At 35.4% G+C, this 25,869-nt stretch overlaps 2 protein-coding genes across 5 annotated transcripts; both read right to left on the bottom strand.

The window, feature by feature from the left end:
* Nucleotides 1-516: 516 nt before the first annotated feature.
* LOC117990678 (transmembrane protein 245) lies at nucleotides 517-23,871 on the bottom strand. Of its 4 annotated transcripts, XM_069504438.1 has the most exons (15): nucleotides 23,374-23,866; nucleotides 22,746-22,892; nucleotides 21,848-22,076; nucleotides 20,508-21,075; nucleotides 19,941-20,112; nucleotides 19,147-19,314; nucleotides 18,516-18,527; nucleotides 16,002-16,194; nucleotides 15,000-15,184; nucleotides 13,924-14,058; nucleotides 13,218-13,314; nucleotides 8,508-8,679; nucleotides 7,699-7,878; nucleotides 6,541-6,569; nucleotides 517-5,886 (listed from the first exon to the last, which is right to left on the bottom strand). In XM_069504438.1, the coding sequence occupies exons 1-14, from the start codon at nucleotides 23,734-23,736 to the stop codon at nucleotides 6,542-6,544; spliced, it is 2,649 nt and encodes an 882-aa protein (XP_069360539.1). In that variant the 5' UTR covers nucleotides 23,737-23,866; the 3' UTR covers nucleotides 517-5,886; nucleotide 6,541. The 4 variants fall into 4 exon arrangements, with proteins under 4 accessions (XP_069360539.1, XP_034834039.1, XP_069360540.1 ...); XM_034978148.2 differs by lacking the exon at nucleotides 6,541-6,569 and having other exon boundaries at nucleotides 23,374-23,865; XM_069504439.1 differs by lacking the exon at nucleotides 18,516-18,527 and having other exon boundaries at nucleotides 23,374-23,865.
* Nucleotides 9,384-11,850, bottom strand: LOC117990679 (uncharacterized). Its single transcript, XM_034978150.2, has 2 exons — nucleotides 11,463-11,850; nucleotides 9,384-10,912 (listed from the first exon to the last, which is right to left on the bottom strand). The coding sequence occupies exons 1-2, from the start codon at nucleotides 11,616-11,618 to the stop codon at nucleotides 9,428-9,430; spliced, it is 1,641 nt and encodes a 546-aa protein (XP_034834041.1). The 5' UTR covers nucleotides 11,619-11,850; the 3' UTR covers nucleotides 9,384-9,427.
* Nucleotides 23,872-25,869: the final 1,998 nt, after the last annotated feature.

Genomic DNA, 25,869 nt, shown 5'->3' with positions numbered 1-25,869 from the left:
AATAACTTTAAAGGATTAAGGAAGAAACGTGTTTCCTTCAGCTAAATAGCGATTGTATAGGTATATCTGCTAATGTAGGTGAAGCCTGGCTAGTGTAAAGGACTTGAAGATTTTGACCTACTTACTAGTCGGCCATTTTGCTTTTTTTTAAAATAGCGGCCACCATAAAGCCTATATTAATCAATAGCTGGCAAACTGTCAAAATTTAGCTAGGACACGTTGCCAGTTCACAGTCGATTTTTGGAATGAGGGCATTAAGAAAATAAAATGCATTTTTGAAAAGGCAACTCAATTACATTTATTATCGCTTATAATGAGTATGCGTGCGCTTAATACTTAATTTATTTGCAGTACAATAATTGCGTTTAAATTAATTTTTGGACGATTCTTCTTGAACTGGTAAGGGCTTTTCGTTTTGTTTGAATATTGAATATAGTTTATTATACAATAGCAGCTAATTAACATACAAGATATTGCTTACTTACAATGTGATTATTATTTAAATATTTGTTACTATTTAAAACGATATGAAGGACAAGTATCAGAAGGAAAAAATTCTTGAACATTTTTAAGTTAAGACGTATACATTCTGTAAAGTGGACGTTTTATCATGCATGGACTTCGATAGACAAAATAAAATGCAGTTTTGCCAAAAAAATATAATAAGGGGCCCTTACCTATATAAACTAGGCACTATTTTCTACAAATAATGAGGGTAATTTAGTGGTAGTGAAGTTATACAAGCTGTTAAAAAGGCTTTGATACAATGAAAATTTTGCAGGAGTACACGACAGCTTGCTATCCAGCCAACTAAAACCGATTTAAACCCCATTATAAAACATTTTCTTCTAAAAATTGAGGACAAATAAAATGTCAAATAAATATTTAATAGCGACAAATAATTTGGATATAAATATAAATAGTGCGAAGGCTAGTGCAGTCTGCTAAGCTTGCCACTTTTCATCTGTGACGAAAATTAAAAAAAATATCTACATGCACACATGTGTGTGTGTGTGCATTTATAGAAAATTAAATAAGTGAGGTACGTACTGTCCAAGTGTTCTGAGAGTTTACTATTAACTTAGGAATATTCGAAAATATATTTCCGGTAAGACTTTTTGTGTAGAAGATTTTTTACCGAAAATGTGTTTTACTGTACTGGGACAAAAAGGGATGCATTATAGAATCACCATCACTTACATATTATACATACATCAATCAGTCAGTTAATTTGTTTCATAATAAGCTTTTCCCGCATTTTCATCGGCGTGGATTTAGGTTTTTAAAGATCCATTTGATATTTCTCAAAATTTTCCTTCTAGGAACTAGGTATATACCTACATAATAAAAAGAATTTTCATGCAAAATTTTATAGTTTCTAGACTCTCGGCTCAAACCACTGGGTGGTTTGAGCCGAGTTTGTATGTCGATCAGTCAGAATCTTTTTTTATCTATATCTATACAAAGAGGTAAAGTTAGTTTGTGATTATTTGTGTAAGGGATAATCTCCGGAACTAATGATCAGATTCCGAAAAAATTATCACTGATAGATTCTTAGGGTGACATCTATAGAGCGCACTCTGACTTTGCTTAGACTTAAGACAGAGTTAAAACGAGACAGGATGTTTATCTCTCACACAGTGCGCTCTATAGATTTCAGCTTTAGACATGCTCGAGTGCTAAAGGCTACAAATTATATCACGCTGACGAATTCGGGCAAAAGGAAAGCTGGTTAACAGATGAATGTATAATAGTTTAAAAGTTAAAGGGATGGGCTCCAATACAAAACGTAGATCAAATCCGTCATACTATTGTCGTAAGTACGACTCGCAAAAGTAATCATGTTTTACAAAGCTAATATTATAATATACTGTTGAGCTATTAGGATTTTTTCCCAGCTTGCATCGTCATTAGAAAGACATCACTATCAATACCCACATTATAAATGCGAAAGTGTGTTTGTTTATTGGTTTGTTGGTTTGTCCTTCAATAACGTCGCAACGGATCGACGTGATTTTTTGCAGGGGTATATTTAAAGATCTGGAAAGTGACATAGGCTACTTTTTATCCTGGAAAATCACAAAGTTGCCACGGGAATTAAAAAAGTAGATCCACGCGAACGAAGTCGCGGGCATCAGCTAGTGGCTCATAAATAAGCTACTACCTAAAGAACAACGTAATTGAAAAAGTTACTTATACATTAATAAGTTACAAATGTTGTAAAGTTTGGCATGCGCTCAGTTTGAGATTAACAATAAGCGTCATTTGGGCTCATATTAAAACTTAACATGCTACGTACTTTTTTTCATAGAATGTGCATATAAATAAGGCGCTGGTGCTAATTTGCATGTACGCAAATCTCTTAACATGAAGGGGGCCAACTGCGGTAGTTTGACAGCTACCAATGTGAAAACTACAATCATCTCGGATTGATTACAATGTACCTACCATAAATTCAGCCGATCACAAAAACAATTGAGATCGTAATAATTGTATTGATGTAGCTTATCCTGAACCGAACAGCAGATCTAAAAGTGTCGTTTTGTCCTATCCTTTTCATATTTTCCATCTGTAAAAAGATACGACTACGACTTTTATTCGGTTTTATGGAAATAAGTTCAGATATTTGTGTACACCCAAATTAGCATGAATACCTAATAAGTGTAATATTTACATCTTATATTATAACTATAACAATATATAAATATAACTACGAGTATGTCAGTAATACAATGATGTTTGGATATTACAAGTAAATAATTATGGGTGTATGATTTAAAAGGCATGCTTATTATCTATTAGTTTCAATATATTTTATACTTAAGTAATAATATATGTACCAAATATTATAAAGTAAAAATTATAATCCTGAGTTTTTTGTACAAAATTTAGATATAATGCGTAAAAATGAAATATCCCGCGCCATTTTAACTTTGTGTCAAACATGTCAAAAGTACGATTTTAGCCCTTATTTTAAAGGTGAACCGTATTTTTTATATTATGACAGTTGATCTAAAGAGTTAAAATGGCGCGTGAGAAGTCATTTTGTAAGGACTATACTAATTATTGTACAGCCAATGCGAGATTGTGTTTTTGACGTTTCGTTGTCACATATCAAAGTACTGACTGTGTGCGAGAGGGCACTCAATATTATTTTGTATGTAACTAACAGATGTCAAAAATACAATCTCCCATTGGCTACAGGTCGAGATGGCAATGAGGCGGGGGCATGCCCCGCACTCCCACACATCATCCGCGCTCGCCCGCACCGGGTTAGCGCGGGACAGTGCGGGTGTACGGGGCATTCCCTCCCCGATTGCCATGTCGACCTGTCGCGGACTATAGGTACTATCATAAATAATTCTTCATGATAATCTTATTGTCAATGTATTTACAAACAAAAAGTTTTTAATTGAGTCAGTCAATCTATTTTTCTAAATTCAACCTCATTACATAGAACCATTACTTTTATAAATAAATAATGTATTTCTTATTGAATATTAATCAAAATATATTACATAATACATAATATTATCGCAAGCGTAATATTAAATTTGAAAAACATAGACATTTTCTAAAAATAACAATTAAAGATTCAAAATATTTAAGCGTATTATATGTATAGAACTTCAATAAAATTATAACTTTAAATACCAAAATTGTTTTTCTTTTACTACGATAAAGAGAGGCACAAATAACACAGCTCAACAAAAAAGAATTTTTTTTGTTGCCCTGGATGTCTTTGATTTCTATAATTTCAAGTACACGGTTCACAAATATATTCATGAAAGTCCTGAATTGGCTCTGGTTTTTATGATATTGATGATATAATGTTAAAAATAATAGGTAAACAACATACATCGGCTCCTAGTCCATCGGCTTCTAAATTAAATCAAGTTTGTCTGTCTATAATTGTTTGGTTGTCAAATTAGTGGAGGGAATATTGGATAGAACCTTAATTTTTTTATCAAGCCCTTCACCACAGATGTTCCTTGAGTAATTGTAAGCATATCTAGTCCGGGAAATATGAAGAAATGTGGTGCTGTCGTGAGAGGAAAACGTGTAAACATGGCCGCCGTCTACCTCCTTTTAAAATAATCAATACGCTCCCCTAAGGCGGCTTTGGCAAGTTTGGATTATCATTTTCGTATAATTCAAAGGTGTTAGAATTCATTGCTAGTATTCATTTTTATCATTTTCCTAAAAAAACATCAATCGAAATTTTCTCTTTTTTATAATGTTTTTAGATTTTTTTTCAATACTAAACTTAGAGTACATGTACATCGGACTTTAGAATGTCATTTCGGCTTTGTAGAGCGTTGCCTCTGTCACTCATACCTATATGACGTTTTGTCGGTCTCAACGACAGAGACGTACCTATCTCAATATTTTTCTCTTTAGTATTGCCTTAATATTAAAGACTAAATTTTAGCGCTACTCTACATATTTAAATACTGCTCAAGACCGGGACCTATAAAATCACGAGGTTTGAAATTTCTAAATTAAATTATGTTTGTGTGTCCTCTTCTTATTTGCTTATTACATTGCCTTACATTGTGCATTGGTAGGAGAAAGATGCGGATAATCTAAAACTTTGTTGCCACCAGAATCAAAGATAAAAATTAATACCAGAAATCAATTCTACGTCCTTAATTTATACGAAACTAGCGACCCGCCCCAGCTTCGCATGGGTGGCAGTGTAGATACTTACGTAGTGTCACTTCCATACTAATATTATCAATCTCGTTTTGTTGCGCGTGATATTTGTTAATTTTCGATGGAAGCTTGATTTATTTCGACATTTTGTTAAAATATCTTAATATTAAACTATACCTATAAACCTTCCTCTTGAATCACTCTATCTATTAGTGAAAACCGCATTAAAATCCGTTGCGTGGTTTAAAAGATCTACGCGTTCATACTTACAGACAGCGGGACGCGACTTTATTTTATACTATGTAGAGATGATATCAAACTTGCCGTAGCAGTCTCAAAGGAACGTATAATTATATTATTTTGTAAAAAGGTGGACGGCGGCATGTTTACACGCTCTCCTCCCTTGACAGCTGTGAGCTGCACATATTATTTTGTCAATGTTTCGCGAACTAGATATGCTTAGAATTACTTAAGGAACATCTGCGCTAAAGCACTTCCAGTACACGGCAGAAAGTAATGTACCTCGACCTTTAGGAGATAGCAGATTTGTAGAGCGTTGTCTCTGTCGTTGAGCCTGACAAAACGTCATATAGGTATGAGTGACAGAGACAACGCTCTACAAAGCCGAAATGTTATTCTGACGGTCACTCGTATTAGACCTTTGCTCAACTCGACTATCATCTGACATGCTTAACAGATAGCCCCTATAATACCTGAGACAAGCAGTAAGAAGAATAAAAGATAAGCAATCTCATAGCTCAGTGCAAAGTCGAAGCGGCGCGGCGCGGCGTCCAGGCGCGTGAGACTGGTCGTAGCAAAGATTCGAGGAGCGAGCTACTATGCTTTGTTTCACTCATTCAACACGTTCGTTATCCGAAACATGAAAACAGAATGAGAGTCTAAATCCATGAAAACACGTTACATTATATTTTATTTAATAGTTAAGGAGGAGTTGAGAGTGGAGACGTATAGTCAGGAGGCACCACAACACTCAAGTAACGACCACGTTTGTATGTTACGAGCGAAACAATTTAGAAAAAGAAGAAATTTAATTTTTAATAATCCGGGAAGGCGAAGTGCCGCGAAGCCGCCTCGACTCTACAATCTGAGAGCGATACGCCTGTCATCTTCGTCTAATACTTAACTCCAAATGCGGGTTAAACCCTACCGAGATTTCCTTTCCTTGTGTTACAATGTTAGTCCATGCATGTTCATAGATAAGCACCGAGCCTGTAAAGAAATATCCATATGTTTTAGTATTATAAATAGATCATACTAGAATATCTTAATTGTTAATATATCTACAGTACATGCAGCTAACATTAAGAAAATGCATGAAGACATGCACATTGCACATGCTTGTTATGTAACAAATGAAATGAAAATATAGGTACCTAATTTTTTTTCCAATAATATAGCTTTCACTTGACCTTTATTGCCACAAATTGTTGCATTGTTTGATAGTAAATGTATCGTTCGTCTTTAATATCTGAAACGTACATGCAAGTGGAGGTGTTTCTTAGTAAAGTAGACTGCTTGGCACTTTAAAATACTTCGATAAAAAATGGCAGTCTGAAGAAATTTTACTAAAAAATTTATAGATTTGAATTGTGTTTGTTTACACATAATAATAATATGCAAGAAAACTGCAGTAGCTTTAAATGTTATTATTTGGGATCATTCTAACCACCTATTGTGCAAGTTGAAATAGCTTAGCTCTGCTTTGAAACGACTAGCCTAAAGTGCATGAAAATCGGGTATTGTTATGAGTTTGAACATGTCTTCATACGATGTAGTAGTGCGTGCGAGGAATGGTATTAATGGCAATAGAATAAAACGTGCATCGACTCCACAGACACATATGATATTATAAACAATACACACCTCACTTTACAAAACATTCCAATAACGACCTAAATAAAGAAAACTTTAATAAAACAATATATTAGGTATATTTGGAAACATTCGTAACAATTTATATTAAATAAATATGGTTGCTATGTACAATGTATGCGATTTTCAGATCAATTTGTATTTGCGTCAAGGAGTTAGACTCTTAAATCGCTTAGTTCAACTATGTAAATGAATATTGGTAATAATGATTCATTAACATTACCAATGTAGACATATATACTCTGTCCGTGGAAAGAAGTTATTTTAGCGCTCTCTCTGTTACGTTGGCGCGTTTGGAACCCTCGTACCTTTAGTTTTAAGTTTGCGTAATAATTATCACCACTATATCTTACAAATCCAACAACTGACAATCGAAAAGAGTAATTTATTACCTATTTTGAATAAATCATTTGTCTTTGACTTTGACGTGTCCCATACAAATGATAGAGCCAAAAATCTTAGCGGGCCGTAACCATATTGGAGTCACCAACCAATCACATACGAAATTTAATTTTCTTATTGAATTTTGAATGTTTTTGTAAACATGTTTGCGATTGGTATGGTAGCTATATAAACTTCTTTCTGCGGATAGGCTATAATTAAAATATTTATATAGGTCAGTAATTAAAATATTTTAAAATTTGTCCTTTTTTATCTCTTCATTTGATATTAGGCAAAACTTAGTCAAATTCCCACCCAAAATAAAAAACACGACACATTCACAAATCACATTTTACATTTAATTTTAAAACATTTTATGCAATATGTAAATAAAAATAAATCTATAAAATAAGGAATCTTTTAGGTTCAAATTATTGATACTGAGTTTATGTTTAAAAATAAATGAATAACCACGAGATTACAAAATGCATATTTTAAAAGCAACGAAATGTAAGACCTTGAATAATATCTATGATAAAACTAATCACTTATGTTAAAAATAAATAGGTATTATAAGATTGATGAAGACCTAAGTACAAAAATTATTATGCAAGGAGAAATTACTAAAGGACTTTTATGCAAGGATTAACAAATTACTAATAATTAATTTAAATTGATTGGTAACGTTAATAAAGAACACTATTTATTTGTAAATAGTAGAATATTTTGTGCATAGAACTGAACTTTATTTTAACACGTCGCATTTACCTGACGCGTGAATGCAAAGCGGCCCGCTCTTCTGAAGGAGTGTCCCGGAGGAAGGAGGAAGACAAATTGAGTACCACCATGAGGCAACACAGAAGCAATGGTCCGAGGATAGCACCTTCGGGGCCTAAGTAGAAGATGCCGCCTGCTATGGCTAGTCCAGTTACGTAAGGATGACCGCCACTAAAAATAAAGAAAAAAATCACATTGCTTATTAAAATTTCACACTAGCTTTTACTTGCAATTTCATCCGCACAGATTCCGATTTATGAACCCGAGGGTACCCTTTGTTTTCCCGTGATAACAAGTGTCCTATTTATACACTTTATTTGTAATAGGAAAACAGAAAAACAACGAGAAAATTGATACAAAAGGTGGCCTTTATCGCTTAGGAGTTCTGTGTCTGTCTCCGGGATTCAAGTTATTACGTAAATAAATTCCGGTTCAATTATTAAAAGGTAACAGAAAGACACATATGCATTTATAAAGCACTTAGGATGGATTATCTTAGCTTTCCAATAATAAGATAGGCTCATAAGTAAATAGCAGAACATGCGATGAGTGATAACAAATATTGTTTATTTGTATCAAGTCCCCTTCACGTGGTATCTATATAGCCCAAAGATACACCCACTTTTCTCTTTAGGAGGAAAAATCTTATTTTATCCATTAATTTATTTTGATATTTCCTGGCTTTGTCCTCGTTCTGGATGAAGAAGTTTCTAGACAGTAAAATTGGACTATATTTGAGAAGCGGTAAAATACAATACTCTTAACTAAGTACCATGAAATTGTTGTTATATCAAACTCACTCTTTGATTTCGGCGTAAACTGCTGCATCGAGAAAGGCAATCGGTGCAGCTTGTACTATCGGCAACAGACAGGCTGCCATCGGTCTACCCTGGAGCCAGACATCGAGCGCTGCCGGTATACCCGCTAAGTACGGCCCGAGAAAGGGAGCCGCACCTAACACTGCCGCTAATACTGGAAAGCCAAAATATGGGGTGATGTCCTTTGTTTTGTACAACAGAGCTTCTTTACGGCCGTGGTAAACAGTAAAATTTGTTGAATGAACCGTGAAAATAATTGAACTGGTGTCTCACAACACAGTAATCAAAAACCAAAAAACTAATATTATATTATGACTTAAATCTGAGTTTATATTTATATTTTATATTTTTAACATACATAATACCATTGTTTCTTTATTTAAGCATTTTTTTTTCTTTTTTTTCTGATTTTTTATCTTATAAAAATACTAAGCATGAAGCAAGACATTTTGCTATAAACAGGGCTTAGGTTAAGATAATATATATAGTAAATCAGAGTTAAAACGAGACAGATCTATGTGACATAGGCATCTTTCTCATTTTAAGTCTAAGTAACGTCTGCGCAAAGTCTAATTACGCTCTATAGATCTTGTATAATATTTTCCTTCACTAAAGCTGGCTGGGCTGCTTTAATTGTAGATTGTATGTAAAAAAAAACTGTATGTTAATAGTAGAATCACAATAAAAGAAGGTCTTCGAACGTTAACGCTATTGCTGCGTGTCGTGTTGTATATCTTTTGCAAATTGCTGTTTGGTATCAACCTCGTTGTTCCTTGCGTAATTTTCGAATAGATTTTAGGTTATTATCTAAAACTTAAATATAAAAGTACAATTTGAGGGGCAAAGAAGTCAACAAAATATTATGTACACATTTATTTTTCATTGATAACTAGTAACTACACTTAAACTGTGTTTAATTTGTTATCATCCTGTCTTGGTGTGCGAAGTTGGGCGTAGACGTATTTGTAAAAATCCAAGGCTCTTTGGCGATTATAAACGTTATCGTTTCTGCATTGCGTACCGATACAGTGACTGACGTATTCTTCCTTCGGGGGAGCCTTTTCTGTCGGTCTATTGCGGGTTCTACTAGTGCTTCTCAAAGTCTCAACAAAATCTTTGGAGGAATCAAAAACAAACTTTATCAAAGTTCTGTTTGTTAGGTTCAGATGACTATCTTTTAAAAGATCATCCTTATCGATCTCTGTCATGGCAGCACCTGTATCACTGCTGAGACTGTTCGCTTGTCTGATCAAATAGAACGTAGGCGCTGGTTCGGTTACCTCATCGTCAGTCGTTACTTCATTGTTATTATTATTACTTGATTGCTTATCATTGTAGAGTAAGCACATTACTTGGGGATCAAGATTTAAATGACACATATCCAGTTCCAACAGTAATTTGACCACTTCAACCGGCAGTATACAATGCGTTACCAAGCATGTGTTATTATTAGCCAAATTCAGAATTAAATTGTTTTGTTCATTATAAGTGGCTGAATTTAAAAATGAAATGTTTCGACAGCGACAATCAATTTTATTTTCGCGAAATGTAATTAGAGTTCCAGCAGCCTTACAACTCGCATGATCAAAATATAACGAGTATGGTTCGACATTCTTAAACGTATTTCTTACGAAATTCATGTACTTCTTATTCGTACGTTTTTTTGAACACTTAACGTTTGCCACGGCGTTGCTTTTTATAGATTCAAACGTGTTATCCGATATCTCAGTGTTCACAGAGTTTGTAGTTATACCATTAGCACATACTTCTTTGAACGTATTGCTAACTAAAAATAAACTATTCGATGAAATATTAATTACGTTTGCTATCACGTCAGCAAAAACATTGGAGGCAATTTTCACTGTGAAACTCTGAACAGTTATAGCTTTAAAATCCATGTTTTCAATTTTGCTGTTTATAAAAGAAAATAGAGTATTATTACTTCCCATAAAAACTTCTATGCCTTCAGTTTGGATATCTGTAATTGTTACATTTTCAAATTCCATACTTTTAATACCACTGACATTGTAGATGGCTCTGGTATTGATCGAGTTAATCTTACTGTTGATAACGTGCAACTTTTTGAATGAAGCTGCTCCCATACATTTCAGTTCTGTGTTAGTATTCGGTGATTTAAATGTATTTCTTGGAAAGGAAACGACTTCTCTGACATTTTCAATTCTCATTTCAGGTGGTGTCTGCAATAGTGAATTGCTAGACAGTGAAATGAACTCGAGCCTATCACAGTCTTTGATGATCAATTTCTGCAACTGAGAAGCATGTTGCAATATAGGGCAATCGAGCACTACTCTTAAGTCTCTACAATTCTGAACCGTGATACTATGGATTTGGTCAGTGTAAAAGTCCTTGAGATGGATAATGAAATCCTAGAACAAAAATAAACTTTTTAATATATAATGAGGTATAATGAGCGACTATTATAAAAAAATCCATATGTTATAAAATCATAAATTAAATTAATAGAGACAGAAGAATATAATGGTGGTTATCTATTGGGCCGCATTAGAAATCTTAGAGTCATTCAGCGGCCGATGGAGAGAGCTATGCTTGGAGTTGCTTAACATGATCAAATCAATTTCTGATTTGTTCTCTGAGGATCTGTAGGAGGAGCAGAATAACCGAAAGAGCTCAACGGATTGCGAAGTCAAAGTAGCAATGGGTAGGGCATATAGTTTGATAAACCGATAGACGTTGGGGGCCCAAAGAGCTAGAATGGCGATTTCACACCGGAAAGCATGTTCGAAGACCCCCACTAGGTTGACAGATGTTGAGTCACAGTGAGTCTCAGGGATTCAGGCGGCGATCGTGGCATATGGAAGTCCCTACAAAAGACCTATGTCCAGCAGTGAACGTCAACCGGTTGATAATGATGATATTGATGATGATCTACTGAGAAAAACATATTTTGGTACTTACACTACTTCTTACAGCCGAACAGGTGTAAACTATCTCATTAGCAACGTTGTTAGTACAAGACCATTCAGGATAGTGGCAACTTGTGAAGTTGATCCGTACTCCAATCGTGAAAGGAATCAGTACCGTTAAAGCGAACACAACATCTCTCTTGCACATTGTCACAACAACGAATCGATGATGATGCAATCCAATTTCAACGTATAACGTTTAAAAACTTATCGCGTCAAAGGCAAGTAATAAAAATGTGACACGGGACACGAATGGACATCATCGCGCGATAATGATTGACTAAAATGTAAGAAGCGACAGAAATATTTAAAATTATTTATCAATTGAGAGCTACACAAATTTAATCTAGGCTCAATGACCCGGTTGAGATTAGTCCATAAATACAAAAAACTATACAAGTTAGGTTTATCAATTTTTTTTGCTTATTTATTTTATTTTATTATTATTAATATTTAAGCTTATTTATTTTAGCATTTTTTAGGTTTTATTAGCAAAACTACCTTTAGTAATCCTGGCGGTTTTACTTGATCATAAGTATTTTCTCAGAATTATTTGATAATTCATTAATAATGATGGGTACTTATACTTATGTATGAGCCAAATCCGATATTACTTAGTCAAAGGTTTACTCACATATAATCCCCATTAAAACTGTGATCGAAGATTAACTTCCGCCGAATAAATCCTTTCGTAATAAATAAAATGATTGCTCATTCTATTTTTAGGGTTAGACACCAAGTAAATATTTAAACACAGGGATATATGTAGTTTGGTCAATACAAATATTAGCCGTAAGATATTATCAGTTAGCTGCCTAACTAAACCAGACGACGGTACTTGAGCCATGGCGCAGTGGTGAACGCTGTGGTCTTATAAGTGGAGGCTTTAGGATCGATTCGATTACCGGCAGGTGCAATTTGGGAATTTATCATTGCTAACTGGTCTGATCTGGTGGGAGACTAAGACCGTGGTTAGTTACCACTCTACCGACAAAGCCATGCCGCCAAGCGATTTAGCGTTCGTTTTAATAAAACTGTCATAATATTTCTAAGTAAGCCAGCTCCCATCTTAGACTGCATCATCCCTTACCACCAGGCAATTGTAGTCAAGGGCTAACTTGCATTGGAATAAAAAAAGCAAAATTTATTTTAGATAATAACAGTATGAAATTATTTTTGATGTGTGCTATTTTAAGTACAGTGTTTTTCTGATAACTGTCGTCCGTCCCTCATAAATATAGAGGAATATACTCTAGTGCATATAAGTTTGTTTTTGTACCACTTTGTAATCTTCCCGCTAAAGGTTGTCTGTAGGAGATTACTTATAGCAATAATATAGGCTAAAAAAAAGACTATAGGGCACAATATGTGCATATAAAATTCATTTTGCTTCACACGTTGTAAATTACATAACAGAATTTAAGTTAGTAAGTAAAACTTAGAAACCTTTAAACATTTGATTCTTCGCCAATATGTAAGGGTGTCGTGAAGTGTCAATTTAAAATATAAATCTATGAATATTGTATTAGTGAATTCTAAATTTTGAATTTGCTATAACCAGGTAAGTAGTATAACTAAATCATGTATAGTATGCGACAGGTCGAGATGGCAACCAGGATATGAGGCGGGAGCACGCCCCGCACACTCACACGTCCGCAAAGGGTTGGCGGAGTGGCTGTGTGGGTGTGCGGGGCGCCCACATTGCCATCTCGACCGTCGACGTATCGCGTGCTATATATCATCTTACCTGAGGGCAAATAAACGACTTTGGCACCAAACAAATTGTGAACGAGCCACGTCCAGAGCCCGTAGAATAGCGCCATCTTGAAGGATGCTCTAAACACCTAAACAGATTTTTTTTTAGATTAATGGCACGCTGCAATGAGTCGTAGGCTCAAACCCGTTTAACTATAAACAGTACTTCCTACTACAATTTTCATGATAAGAAAACCTAAGCAATAAAACCTAGGCAAAATTATTCTATAAAAATCAGCTTTAATTTTAATACTTACTTACGTTTATCAAAATAATTTTCTGCAAGGGTTTTAATAAAATCTAATTAATTGTGCCATATGCTTATAGCCTCAATAGCTCAATCGTTGAAGAGCGGACTGAATTCCGGAAGGTTGGCGGTTCAAATCCCATCCGATGCGCTATTGTCGTACATACTCCTAGCACAAGCTTCACGCATGCCCGCGACTTCGTCCGCGTGGATTTAGATTTTTTAACATCCCGTGGGAACTCTTTGATTTTCCGGGATAAAAAGTAGCCTATGTCGGAGGATGTAAGCTACCTCTGTACCAAATTTCATCAAAATCGATCGAACTGTTGGGCCGTGAAAAGCTAGCAGCTAGACAGACAGACACACTGTCACATTTATAATATTAAGTATGGAAGTATGGATTTAGTCAAATACAAAATTGTATAGCATTGAGGGAGAAAATTAACGTTACCTGATTAATAGCGACAGACAGTGCAATGCCAAGCTTCGGGCCGAAATTCGGCTGGACGCGTGTGATCACTTCCACCGGCTTGTAGAGAGCGGTGCTTGAAGCCAGCAAGTAGAACAGCGTTGTGAAGAACACCACCTATTGAATAGCAAGCTTTTTTTAGATTGCTTTGTCGCAATCATACGGAAAAGGATCGCCTCAATCAAAAGTAGGTCGGAGAGAAGTCCCAACATTATCCTGAAGGTGATAGCAGACAGACAGGACAGCGCTCTCAAAGCGCACTGGATGTCTGCATTAGTTAATAAGTATATTAATTATATTAACTAACATAGAATAAGATTCTTACTAACATACATTATATTATAATATAGTTACTAACATAGGTTAAGATGGTTACTAACATAATATTGCGGGCCTTTGTTGTCTACAAACTAAAGATTATTTATTTATTTATTATTTGTTCGTATGTTGTCATTCCATCGAAATTGGCCGTGGCTAGTTGCCACCCTACCGGCAAAGCCGTGCCGCCATGCGATTTAGCGTTCCGGTACGATGCCGTGTGGAAACCAAAAGGGCATGGGTTTATTAAAAACTGCCATACCCCTTCCAGTGGGATGATTCCCTAACTTAGTGTCCAACACAGAATGGTAGCCATCGATGTCATTACGCATTTATTTTAAATACATTGAAGGTTTTCTACGAAAAATTGTTTTGATGTCACTCAGTGAAGTAGCAATGTATAACCAACCAATGTTGTTGTCTAACGTTCGTCGATAGACACTGAGTTAGCGAATCACCCCGCAGGTTAGCTCGCTTCCATTTTAGACTGCATCGTCACTTACCACCAGTTGATATTGCACTCAAGGGCTAACTTGTATCTGAATTAAAAATGTGTGCTATAAGACCTACCTACCTGCCAAATTTCATGATTCTAGATCAACGGGAAGTACCCTATAGGTGTCTTGACAGACACATCAGACAGGCAGGATCGTTAAAAGCATATAGAACTACACTGATGATAAAACTATTAACCAGCATCAAAAAGTAAAGCGTTATCTTTGAATGAAGAATAGCCTCACCAAATTAATGAACATGTTTATAATGGCACCGCCGCCACACAGCAGGAGCGATGTGAAGGCGCCCACAGAACCAGCCAGCAGCGACACGTTGCTGGCCAAAGGCGCCCACATGCCCGTCGCGATCGCACTGAGAGTCCCCACATTGGCTTGCACCCATGCGACGACGCCGCTATAATCGAACATACCTGTAACACAAACCTTGATGTGAAAAGCGATGGACTAAATTCAATATTTACCAACTTTTTTTTAAAATACTTTATTGCACACAACACAAAGTAAACATTGAAAAAACATACAAGGATCTTAATCTAATAGCTGTAGCATGCAAAGGAGGCCTTATCGCTAAAGCGATCTCTTCCAGGCAACCTTTGACGAAAGGATTTTTTTAAGCCATCAATACAATGCAGTCATATCTATGAAGAAATTCTCTGCCCTTATTGGTTATTTTTTTAAAAAGCTGTGATAGCCTAGTAGTTAGGAGGTCCGCCTTCTGATCGGAGGTCGGAAGTTCGATCCCGGGCACGCAACTCTAACTTTTCGGAGTTATGTGCCTTCTCATTCTGAGAGGAGACCTTTGCTCTGTAGTGTTGTTCATGATATTTTTCAATTCAATTCAATTTTTTTTATTGCGAATTTGGGTTAGTTAACAAATCTTAAAGATATTATTAGTGTACGTCGAAATTCTACCTTGCGGCATGCAATGGTACAATAAGACTTGCAAATTACATTAAATACATTAAAAATACATACACATTAAAATATAATTTACAAATACATTAAAATATCATTTTTGTCATTAATCAGTAGGTACCTCAAAATATAGTCTAGAAGTCGTCATTTCGAACATTACGAAAAAATGCGTCGCAGAAAGTGCTTTCTGATAGAATATGTGATGTTAGTTTTAAATATGATCTTCTATGAATGTTGTGAATTTCTAAAAACTCATTTTTCAACTAACGTAGCGCAGTAGTGTCAAAGAGTCGCTATTTGTATTTTACTTACCAGAGGAAGACGAAACGTCATTAACGAAGTTGTCCCAAGAGTCTTGAACAGCTGAGCCGTCTACCTGAGGACCCAACTGTGAAGCAAAGGTACCCGAAACCCAGCTTTGGTATACGCGGTCCCAGAGCTCTAGGACTTGCTGTTCTACACGCGCTATCTTCTCTGGATCGCCTTCTTTGAGGATGCTTTTAACCTATTTGTGAATAAATAGGTTATTAACACCATATAGTGTTTGTAGCATTTTTAATAACCATGGTACTGATTCTGAGCACAACTAAATTTTAGAGTATTCGCATCCTCTTCTTACTAATGTAACATGAAAAGGACATGGAAGGACAGTTTGTCAGTTTTAAATTTAGTAATTTAGAGCTATCAAACCTCGTGACTTTAGCTGCCAGTTGCGAGCCTATTGTTTAAAGTAGCGTGCACTAAAATAGAGAGAGAAAAATGAGTCTTTAAATGTAAAATTCATATTCTGGCCTTTTTTAGTAATATTTAAAAGAAAAAGATGCAGATATAGAATTTAGTTTAGAGAAAAAAGACAGAGTCAGCGTCAATCTTGTGATAAAACAAATTGAAACAATAATCAGTACCCTTATTATAAATGCGAAAGTGTGTTTGTTTGTTGGTTTGTCCTTCAATCACGTCGCAACGGTGCAACGGATTGACGTGATTTTTTGCATGGGTATAGATAAAGACCTGGAGAGTGACTAAGGCTACTTTTTATCCCGGGAAATCAAACAGTTCCCACGGGATTTTTAAAAACCTAATTCCACCCGGACGAAGTCGCAGGCATCAGCTAGTAATTAATAATATTCGTTGTGCATTTTATACATTCTTCATTCACATTCTATGTAATAAGTTTCCTAAGTGTTTGCTGAAAACACAATAGAACTCAATGATATTATACTATAGACATTTATGTTCACATTACATGGCCCATAAAATTCGTGGTCAGTGATGAGTAAGACAGAAGTTACAAAACGTACGAGAGTAGAAGAGACAGCGCTCTACAAATGTGACCCATCACCCAAGGTCTCATCGTATAAAACTTCAACGTAACATATCTATAATCCGTACAAAATGACTTCTCACGCGCCGTTTCACCTTTAAAATAAGGACTAAAATCATACTTTTCAGATGAAGTTTGACACGTATAAAGTTTAAATAGCGCGTGAGAAGACATTTTTTACGCATTATATGTCCTTCTATTTTACAAAATACAGGGTGTAACCAGAACGCTAGCAAAAACTTAGCCATTAACCATTTGCCTCATTTTTAGGGTTCCGTAGCCAAATGGCAAAAACGGAACCCTTATAGATTCGTCATGTCTGTCTGTCTGTCCGTCCGTATGCCACAGCCACTTTTTTCCGAAACTATAAGAGCTATACTGTTGAAACTTGGTAAGTAGATGTATTCTGTGAACCGCATTAAGATTTTTACACAAAAATAGAAAAAAATCAATAAATTTTGGGGTACCCCATACTTAGAACTAAAACTCAATTTTTTTTTCCATCAAACCCATACTATCCATAGTTTGCGCGAGAGACACTTCCGAAGTGTTAAAATGTGTGTCCCCCTGTAACTTCTAAAATAAGAGAATGATAAAACTACTCCTACATTACTATGAAAATTGGTTTGAACGAGATCTAGTAAGTAGTTTTTGATTTATCGTGCAAAATGACGATAAAATACGATTGTACTACGCAACCCTCAGTGCGCGACTCTGATTCGCACATCGCCGGTTTTTATATTTTAGTGATTTTAGTATCTTTAAAACCTGCAATTTATAGCGTGCAACGCTCAGGTTAATGGGCCACCTACGACGCAGCGTTGACTCCGAGTGGCCTACTTACGCAACGTTCGTTGACCTCTAGCGTCAGTCAGATGTTTTATTTGCAATCTATCGTGACCTTTCAAAAAATATAGGTTTTATTTTAATTTTTTTCCCGTTTTTTTGTGGTCATACAACTATAATCATCAGTACTATCACCTGTCTTCGTTTTTGCTAGCGTTCTGGTTACACCTGTATATAATATCATTGATGTAACTACCGGTCCTTATTTTAATTATTTTGAGCATGCTATTTAAATAAGTAAATAGATATTATTTCAGTATACAACAGCAAAAAGCTTTTCTTTCTTTTAGTATGCTATAACTGGACTGGACAAAATAGCGCTAGGTTACTATTTATTACAGGCTAGTTAGAAGAGAACGTAGAAAATAAATATGTCTATCGTAAGGCTTTTCTTAAATGTAAAATTATAAATAAAAAACAGACTTAAATACAAAAATAATATACGAGTAGTAAAAACGTCACTTAGTGCTTGAAAGCAAAATCAATGGACAATGACACTATTTTAAGCAAAACTATTCCATTTCTTAATTTTGACGGAATATATAAGGATCTAATAATCCCTTATTTAATTAAATTGAACTATCAGGTCGATTATACAGTTAGTAAGGCTTTGTGAATGCACATAAATAAAATACTGTGCATCAAGACAAACTTACATATCTCATTATCTGGCGTTGATCCAATGGTTGGCATAAAAATAGACAAATAATTATTTTATTTCATCAACGTACTATTGACGTAAATCGTAATAAATATGTAGTAACACAATAAACACGAAAGGTCATTAGGGAAGAACTTGAAACTATTAGTCGCCGGTTTTATTCTAAGGAACTATTATTTACATAGAATTTGTAGAAAAATCGACAACTGAGGAATCCTAAGTTTATTTTTTCCAAAATCGTATCACATGTATTTTTATTGCAGTACATATTTGATTGGGTAAAAGGCATTAAAAACAGTGTTAACTCCCAAAAAATTCGGTAAAAATCATATTAATGTACAAATCTGTAGTAAATATTTATTGATAACTAGAGGATGCCCGCGACTTCGTCCGCATCGATTTAGATTTTTAAAAATCCCGTGGGAACTCTTTGGTTTTCTAGGATGAAAAGTTACCTCAGATACCAAATTTCATATAAATCGGTTAAACTGGTGGGCCGTGAAAGGCTAGCAGACAGACAGACACACTTTCGCATTTATAATATTAGTATGGATGGATTAAGGGATCACTTAGTCCAAATTGGGAGCAAACCTTGAATTTAAACATAGTAGAATTTTTGTACTCACCCCAGTAGAAATTCCTTCCCTTCCATATGTGTATGCATTGTCAATGAGCGAATCTAACTTTTCTTCCCAACCTTCAGGTAAATATGCGTGAAGTTCACTGTTTTGCACGAATGTGCTGTTCAAAAGACTTCCACTAAGTTGTACCACAACGATCGCTTCGGAGTATATCTAAAAATATTATAATTATATGCAGTACCCGGCAGTAAACATTACGAGGAACAACATGCTTGATTCGCTATTTCGCTACCTACTAGCAAACAAAGCAAAAATAATGTTAGAACGCTTTGATTTTCCAGGATTCAAGGTATCCCTGTAGATACCAAGTAGATGATGATCGTAACTCATCCACGTGGATTTAGGTGTTTTAAAAATCCTATGGGGACTCTTTGGTTGTCGGGACCAAAAAGTAGCCTATGCCTTTCCCCAGGATACAAGCTATCTCTGTACCAAATCGGTTTAACGGATGAGCCGTTCAAAGCTAGCAGACAGACAGACTCACTTTCCTATTTATAATTTCGTCCGCGTGGACTACATTAATTTCAAACCTCTATTTTACCCCCTTAGGGGTTGAATTTTCAAAAATCCTTTTTTAGCGGATGTCTACGTCATAATAGCTATCTGCATTTCAAATTTCGCCCGATCCGTCCAGTATTTTGAGCTGTGCCTAATAGATCAGTCAGTCAGTCAGCTTTTCCTTTTATATGTATACATAGTTAACTTTTTAGGGGAAGGCTGAATGTGTAAGTCATTCAATTTTACATATATGAATTACATAATATTTCATGAACATTTACCTGAATACATATAAAAATAGTAGTAACAGCTACAAAGAATATTAGGCCAATGATAACGATGCACGTGGACACTGTATCGATTGACTCGTAAGCCACATCGATAACGCTGCGATTAAAAATCGACATCATCTTACGAATACCACGGACTTCAGCCGGTACTAACGCTGACTTCCTAAAAATATGTTCAAAAATTAAACAAAATAATGCATTGTAGTAAAAATTTGCATTTTTACTGAAATATAACTAGTCACATAGAAAAACAAAATTATTTGCAAATTTTGCCACACATCACCATACCTCCAGGTAGATTATTATCAAGGCGCCTCCACCACTTCAGCATTTTGAGCTAAATGGCCTGGAACTAAACTAAACTAAGTAACTAACTAAAGTGTCACGCGGACGAAGTCGCGGGCATCAGCCAGTAAAAAATATTTTTATTCTATTAAGCTATTTCGATTAAAATCATCTGCTGCTTAGTGATGAGATTTAACATCTCATCAGCATAAACTTTATTTAGACAAGTCTGAGAGGACATTAATTATTTTGGAACTAAATTAAAAATGTTACCTGTCATTCCACCAACCACCAATTTTAGACATCAGATTGTTGTATTGATTTTCGAAAAACAACCAAACTCCAAAGAAATTCAACAATATCTTGATGATATGGATCACCAAAAAGAACAACATAACTGGTAATAACCAAATATACTTCCATATCAACATACAAAAGCATCCAAAGAAAAGGAGCTTGAAGTAAAGAGCTGTTTCGTCATCATTGAAATTGTTTCTAATGTAGTTTTCGTCTAAAGACATTTGCTTGAAGGAGGCTAAAAGGCGATTTTCGAATGGCATTTTTGTTTTCGGGCTTGGTAAAGGTAAAGCTGACAATGTTCTGGTTTTGAATAAAATTTTGGCTTTTCTTGGTGAACTTTGAATAGGTTCGTTTCCTGTCCAGCTGTCACTTTTGGTTACTTGTTCTGGGGTTACAGGAGGATCAACTTCTGGAGTGGATTCTTTTTCACCAACACGAATTGCCTCTTCAGGTTTTTCATCTATCTTTTCTAGTGTAGCAGCTTCTAAGTTTCGATTGGTTATAACTGCCTGGAATGCTGTCATTACTGAAGCTTCCGGATCTATAACATAAAAGATTTTTTAAATTAAAAGTTCCTCAATCGTCAATTATGATTTTTATAGAAATATTTAATAATTTTTTTATTAAGATTAAGCATTTCATAGTACTTATTTGTTTGGTAGTTTTGTAAGGGATGGTGACCAAATATGCAATAGGTATAATTTTATTTTGTGTGGAGCCCAAACCAAATATTATGAGATTTATGAGTATTGCAAAAAATGGTGGTATTGCACCATTTTACTTTAATCAAATCTAATTTGATATGAAAAGCTTAAAATATGAAGACCATTGGCAGAACTGATTAATGGTACATTACGAAACATGTGACATAAGTAGTTTATTAGGGTGTATCACAGGGACATAATATAATAATTCACAACATTCAATAGACATACAAGTCACAAATATCATTTTTTTATTTTATAAGTTGCCCCCACACATCTAGCTGAACATCTGTGTATTAATGGACTTAAATAGCCCATTTTTACAAAGTGTGTAAATGGACTGTGTAGGTGATGTATAAACAATACTCAAGTGCATGTCTTGCAGTGCTATAAAATATTGCCTAGTGAATGAGAACAGAAAAACCCAAGTAGCTCTAACTAATTGATGTCAGTTTACAAACTAAATTGTGAACATTTAAGAACCCTAAATCAGTTTATAGTCTAAGGACTGATTGCTGGTAAAAGAGATAGAGAGAGAGGGAGAGAGAGGGAGAGGGGGGGGGGGGGGGGGGGGGAGAGAAAGAGAAAAAAAGGTTATAAACTACTTACCTTTTAAAAGCAACTGTTTATGAACATACAGTATTTCCAACGCAAAGCCAGTTATCCCTATAGCTTGCAGCCATATAAACATGTACACTTTATATGGTCCTGCCAGATTTGCTATGAAGCTTGCAATTACCAGCCAAAGAATATGAGATGTTATTCGGAATATACCAGCTCTTGAGGGACTCCACAGAAAATAAACACTTATTATGTATGCAAGAGCAAACGTTAATGTCTGAAATAGAGGATTTTAAATGTCATAATAATCTTTATTATATGGAACATAGGTGTTTGATAACAACTCAAAAGCTTTATAGTTCGCGACAGGTTGAGATGGCAATCAGGGTATGGAGGCGAGGGGATGCCCCACACACCCGTACCCGCGCTCGCCCGCACCTGGTTAGCGGGGGCTGTGCGGGCGTTCCTTTCCGGATTGCCATCTCAACCTGCCACATACTTACTAGTATACTTACTTATAGTTACTTTCATTTGCAGTCCTCAGTTTTGTGCTTAAATAAGTTGTGAGCAAATTAATTATGTAAATTATACATATTTCTAACATAATAACTGAAGGATGCAGTTGTCAGAATTTTGTAGTTTTTATATCATAGGAACATATTTTTTTAAGAAATTCAATAACAACCTAATATTACTATCTAATAAATTTAATAACAATAATAATCCATACTAATATTATAAATGCAAAAGTGTGTCTGTCTGTCTACTAGCTCTTCATGACCCATCTGCTTAACTCATCTTGACGAAATTTCGTACAGAGATAGCTTGCATCCCGGGGAAGGCCATAGGCCATTTTCTGAATTGCCAGACTTAGTCGTTGGGCAGAATAAGCGCCAGCTTTTAGATCACCTAATACATGGATCAATTTTGTTTATTTTATACTTACAATGTAAGAACTGCATAGCTTGATGAGAAGTGTTGTGGTGAAGCTGATTAAACTGACAAACTGCCAGAAAATGCAGGCAAAGCTCCTTGGTATAGCGCTGTATACCCATGGCAAAATAAATATTGCTGATAGCAATCCTATGACAGACTAGAAAGAGAAATAAAAAAGTGTTTATGTAATCCATTTTTTCCTAAAGAAATTAAGCAATAAGTATAAAAAAGTAGAACATATTTATTCATACAATTATTATATATTTTTGGTTGATTTTGCAAAGAAATGTAAAAGAATACCTACCCATCCCATTGATTCAAAAGTAATAGTTCAGAATGAAAAAATTATTTTTCTTAATAGAAGAAAAGATTTAAGAATTAGGTATCTTGAGGAAAAATTCTCTAAAGTAAAATAAAATCTTAAATCTGTGAGCAAAGATCTAACACAATTTGATTTAGTATTCTAAAATGATGCAGTTTGGAAATCAATTAAGGATAAGAGTTTAATAAACTGCCACACCCTTTACTGTTCAGTTAAGAACCTTGCATCTTAGACTGCAACATCTCTTATCAGCAAGTCAGATCACAGTCAAGAGACAACCAAATAATAAAAGCAAAAAAACTATTAAAATTCATACCTTATAATGTTCTTTAAACTGTTGTCCAACAGTATCAGAGGCATAATTTACGACATTGACTGGAATTATCATCAACCCGTATATCACAGACGAATTCGACTTCTCCAGATCTTGAAACCATGACTTGATTTTCTTGGATAGTTTGTACTTGAATGGGTGAAGTAAGGATCCGACAAGTAGTGCCCAAAACAACGGTTTAAAAAAAGGTTCTAGGATTAAAAATAGAACGTAGACAGCCGCACAACAAATCGTAAGGATAAATAGGGCGAAGGCGTTGTAAAATCCATGTTTCATGGGCTTTTCATTCCCCTCCGACAAACCTCCGATAATATTAAAAATATTTTCAAACGGTGACTGTTGCATTGCTGGTAGATCTCATAGGGACGATTAACACTTAAATTAAACGAATCTGAGAACAAGAGGTAAATGAATTAAATTCTAATGAGATCATCGTAATTTTTTATTTTCGGCAAAATTCGACTATTTTGACATTTTGCAATAAATCATTGCCGTCAATGTCATTGTCACATTGATTAACCAAAAATCGTCCAAAAACTTTCCAACCAAAAAGCTGCGTCTAGATATTATATCACATTATGATACAGTGGGGATGGGTAAGATTGATGTACTAGCGGGCGATTTTTATGTTATATTTTTTGTGTCCATCTTCTGTCCGCCTTAGACTAGGTACAGTACGCGGCCGATAGTAATGTACATTGACCTTTAGAAGGAGATAACAGATTTGTAGAGCGTTGTCCCAGTCGTTGAGACCGACAAAACGTCATATACCTAAGTATGAGTGGCAGAGAAATAGGGCAGAGACTACGCTCTACAAAGCCGAAATGTCATTCAAGGCCGATGTCTTGGATGAAACTATCTCTATGGCCGATGTACATTACTTTCGGCCGCGTACCTACTGTATGCCGCTGCGTGTACCTATGTATACAACATGTCATACTCATGATTGTTATGCACGATGCGCAGTGTGAATCCTTACATTTTCATTCTGATTTGGAAGATTTTGAGGAAATTTAGGGATGACTGTTATAAATCTAATCATATGTATAAATAATTAGTAATAATCTTAAGTCCCTATATGTTTGAATAACTCCCAAGTTTCAGTTTTCGTTACACACGATGTGCCTTCGGGTGGTGCAGTATGAATTATGATAATAATAAATGAATGCAGGTATAGGCTATGTAACAACTCGTCTAAACGAATATGAAAAAAACAATACTTAGTGGCTAGGTACCTAAAGAAAATTATACAGTCATCATCATAACATGAACCCATCGCGGGCCGCGCCGTGCTGACTCATTACGCTGACCAAGTGCGGATGGCAGACTTCACACACCTGTTGGAACATTGTGGAGAAGTCTCAGGCATGCAGGTTTCCTCACGATTTTTTCTAATTAATTAATTGCTTATAACGCACATACGAGTAACTCCTAAAAATTAGAGGTGCGTGCCCGGGATCGTACCAGGAGATGACGTCCCAAATAAGAGGTGGAATACTAAGGATATCACGGCTCTATCATACATACGTAGATAGGTACTAGGTAGGTAGGTATAGTGAATGCGAGAAAACATGACTAAGGGACTTTAACCACACGAAACATTTTTTCATCAAGCGAATGACTTAGCAAATCGGTGAACGAATACTTTTAGGCCATTTTTTTGCAACCTTTTGCCAAACTTGGTTACAAGGCGTTTCTTTATTAGATTTTGTTTTATTTACTGTCTCACAATGTTCAGTGATTTTTATACAATCCAGATACTTAGGCATGAGGGTTAAATAAAAATGATTTATTTTGAACATTGTTATTATCCCTACTTCCATAATATATTATAATAGGTATATCTATACCTACAAATTTTACCAATAGGTAATTATTATCTACAGCAGGGTATCAAACTAGTATGTATCGTAAAATTTGGCCCTGTAAACATCGATATAAAGTGATATATGTATAAGTGAATGGTTGTAACTTGTAAATCATAATATGCGAAAGTGCCTGTCTGTCTTCTAGCTTTTCATGGCAATGTTTAACAGTTTTTGACGTTTGGTACTGAGATAGCTTACATCCCAGGATACCCAGGGAACTGGGAAGGATATAGGATATAATATAATATTATGTTCCGGAACATCGAAGAGTTTTTATGAGATTTTAAAAACCTACATTCACGCGGACGTAGTCGCAGACATCATTGGTACAGCGACGGCTTGCACCCTAGACACGGGCATAGGCTACTTTTTATTCTGGAAAATCAAAGAGTTGCCATTGGATTTATAAAAAGCTAAACGCAGACGAAGTCGCCAGGCATCATCAAGTTTATTAAAAACTAGCTTATGCTCGCGACTTCGTCCGCATGGACTACACAAATTTCAAACCCCTATTTCACCCCCTTAGGGGTTGAATTTTCAAAAATCCTTTCTTAGCGGATGCTTACGTCATAATATCGATCTGCACGCCAAATTTCAGCTCGATCCGTTC

Source organism: Maniola hyperantus, chromosome 18 (genome assembly GCF_902806685.2).
Source record: "Maniola hyperantus chromosome 18, iAphHyp1.2, whole genome shotgun sequence".
Taxonomy (NCBI): Eukaryota; Metazoa; Arthropoda; class Insecta; order Lepidoptera; family Nymphalidae; genus Maniola; species Maniola hyperantus.
The sequence above is the reverse complement of the archived record's forward strand: the minus strand, read 5'-3'. Positions and strand labels throughout refer to the sequence as shown.